General features: G+C 44.7%; 1 protein-coding gene across 1 annotated transcript in view; it reads left to right on the forward strand.

The window, feature by feature from the left end:
• The window catches only part of nme7 (NME/NM23 family member 7), a 40,144-nt gene that overhangs the window by 15,606 nt on the left and 21,008 nt on the right, over positions 1-3,530 (forward strand). Inside the window, 1 exon segment of the mRNA XM_070440412.1 lies at positions 740-850. Within this exon segment, the coding sequence (XP_070296513.1) occupies positions 740-850 (111 nt within the window).

The following is a 3,530-nucleotide window of genomic DNA, read 5'->3' on the forward strand; positions in this document are numbered from 1 at the left end:
CGAAGACATCAAAGAACCTGAAGTCAGACCACAGCGTTCAGATACCTGAAGTTTAGACACAGCGTTCAGATACCTGAAGTCAGACACAGCGTTCAGATACCTGAAGTCAGACACAGCGTTCAGATACCTGAAGTCAGACACAGCGTTCAGATACCTGAAGTCAGACACAGCGTTCAGATACCTGAAGTCAGACACAGCGTTCAGATACCTGAAGTCAGACACAGCGTTCAGATACCTGAAGTCAGACACAGCGTTCAGATACCTGAAGTCAGACACAGCGTTCAGATACCTGAAGTCAGACACAGCGTTCAGATTCTCTCTATTAACAAGAACAGCTGTTTGGGAAGAATCAATGGGTTTCTTAGAGAAGTACATACAAACAGTCTTGTCAATATTTAAACACAGGCAAGAATTAGTCATCCATTTAGTAACATGTATCATAGCTTCAGTTAACAACTAGTTGTCATTTTTTTGACTCCAACTTGACATTTTAAGAAACATGTGAAGAGGGTGGTTAAAAACAGTTACGTTTGGGTTATCCAACTTTAGGTTTATCAGACCTTTCCTTCCTCTGGATGCCGCCAAACTATACATGCATGCTATGATCTTCTGACAGCTGAGATATTGTCTGGTTGGAGAGATGTGATGTACTAAACCCAGGTTTTGATCCACATGGCACACAATGTACAAAGCATGTCTCTCTCTCTCTCTCTCTCTCTGTTCCCTTGTTTTCCTGCAGAACTCTTGCTATGATTAAACCAGATGCAGTCAACAAGATGGGAGACATTCTACAGATGATCAATGACGCCAACCTGATCCTAACCAAAGCCAAAATGACAAAGCTGACATGGTAAAGGTCAAAGTTATTATTTCCGCTGAGAGACGCAGGTGACTGTCTAGGTGGGGCTGATGATTTATTGCAATGTCAGTAAGCTCAGTTACATATGGCCGTAGTCTTCAATGTGTCTGTGTAGTCTGACAGGGTTTGTTGTCAGATGGCCTCCCGGGCCTGGGGCTGCTGGACTACTATTCTAGAGCTGCACCCACTCAGAGATGTGTTTTTACGCGATGGAACAAAAGCTTCTTTTTCTCAATTCATAACTCTCATGTCTACTTTGCCCCGGGAAGGTCACTCTGAGGTAAAGCTACATTAGTATGAAAAGGGCTAAGTTACAACATTCCACRACTATCTTTYCGTTGCTGMGGGTGCCAGTGAAGGACAATAGAGWGGGAGATGAGAATATACCATTTTGAGAGAGATGTGATATGTGCCACAGACAGCTCATTCTGCCAAGTGTCAAAGCTCCTCCCATTCAAAGGTAGGGGGTGGGCTTGATTATTCACACATGTCAGAAACATATGGCGTGCCAGGGGACCTGGGCTGTGTTATTACCTGCTGTCAACATATGGCGTGCCAGGGGATCTGGGCTGTGTTATTACCTGCTGTCAACATATGGCGTGCCAGGGGACCTGGGCTGTGTTATTACCTGCTGTCAACATATGGCCCAACATGTACGCGTCGGCGTGTATGGGCATCAGGACAGAAGTCTTCACGGTTTTTGATGTATTTCAGAACTGCAGTTTCCTCTGACTGGAGCAACAGTGAAGTGGGCGGCAGTAGGGATTTTCTGTCCTCTATACATCTGCAGAAGCAGAGGTCTAACATCAGACCAGGATGGCATTGTCTCCCTCAATGCGTGCGCAATGGGCTATCTGCTATAAAGTTTCAGGAGAGTTCAGATACTTACGCACTCCTCGGCGCGCCTCAAAGATACAATAATCCAGGTAGGATCCTCTTGAATGGGGCTTTGACCATATAGGCAATTGACTTGTGATATGGGCCATTTCTTGAGAGACTCCCTTCTCCATTGCACGGAGACTTGTCAAACTGATGACACACACCACCAGCCAATGAGTGGTGTGCTTGGGCCAGCTTGCATAGTGTGCGGCTCTTATTCTTCTGCCACGTTTCCTTGGTGAGGATAGATTGACTGCTGTAACCTTGATGACCCTTCACATACCTAACCATTTCTGGCCTCTCTTTGTAGAGTGTATGCCATTGTGGGTTTTCGAGGTGCCATGATGCCTTGAGGAGCGATTCAATAGCATGAGCAGCACAAGCCAATGGGTTGATGTGAGGTGAGGACTCCTCCACTTAGACCAAGCAGCCTTCATGTTCGCAGCCTTGTCGCTCCACCAAGGTTGCAAATACCTTCTGTGGTCCAAGGGTCATTGATGCTGCCTTCAGCTCATCTGCAATGTAGAGACCGGTGTGTGCCTGTGTCCCTTGTGTCTGTGCCCCTTGTAGAATACTGTGTTGAGGGTGGAGATTTAATGGTAGTTAATTATTCCTTGCCCACTGAACATTCAACCACCTTAGAGATGATTGGCAACACAGTCTCTTTCTCTATGATTTGCTTGACCTTCAGCTTGAATTCTGTTGAACTCTGCATCCAGCAAATGAGTAGATAAGCATGTCTTTTGGTTGGAGGGGTGTTGTCTGCTGGGTGAATAACATTCAGTATATATCTCTTCCAATACACCTTGCTGTGAGCATCAGTTAGGTGACCAGTTGCAATACAAGCTGCAAAGCAAGACATTCATCAGTAATTTCTCTGACTAGGTTCCTCCATTGAGGTCCCAAAAACTTCTGATTTCCAGGAGGACCATGAGCTGTTGCTATCTGATAAGGTGTCTGATTCACTCCTTGTTCACTTCGCATTATAAGTAGAGGGACTTTTGTCATGAGGTGCTTGTTGTTGTGAGCGCTGAGGGACTTTATGCGCTTGGCCAGAATGATTCTGCATTTTGTTGCATTCTTCAGCATATGATTTGCACAGTAATTTGCAAATGTATACAGCTTTTTCTTCTTATGCATTAGCTGCAGTGAAATGTCTCCACACATCAGATAGTGCCCGTGGCATTTTCCTGCACACCCATATGGCTTGTGTAGCTCATGCTTGAATCTGCCTTCGCTCAGGAGGCATCAATGGACTAATATACACAATGGATTACACTACTCTACAAGAGAGCCAAGGAAATTAAATAAATTCACCCCCACCAGTTATTGTAATGAAAACTCACCAGAAATCATGTAGTCCTTGGCTCAGACAGTGTAGTTAGTGTGGGCTCAATAGCATCTCATTAGTGTGCAAGATCTTGAGAATCAGCTGTACATGTGATGGGAGAATGCACTTGTGCAGCAGAGGGTTCAGTTCCATTGAATTGGAGATAGTTTAACCAACATATACCACAAGACCTAGAATTGCCTTATGTGTATCCCACAAAAAAAGGTTCACTGTTATAAGAATAACTTTTTTTGATGAATTTAAGCAAAATTCCAGGGCTCAACAACAAAAGTTTTCGACCCTTTGCAACCCTAGCAGTGACACAGCCATAACCTGAGTGGAAACCAGATTGCATACCAGAGAGAATATTATTGACATCAAGAAAAGCCAGTCAGTTCCACTGCCTGTTCACACCGCTATCATCCAGAAAGCGAGGTCAGTACAGGTGCATCAAAACTGGGA

Source organism: Salvelinus sp. IW2-2015, unplaced genomic scaffold (genome assembly GCF_002910315.2).
Source record: "Salvelinus sp. IW2-2015 unplaced genomic scaffold, ASM291031v2 Un_scaffold2523, whole genome shotgun sequence".
Lineage (NCBI taxonomy): Eukaryota > Metazoa > Chordata > Actinopteri > Salmoniformes > Salmonidae > Salvelinus > Salvelinus sp. IW2-2015.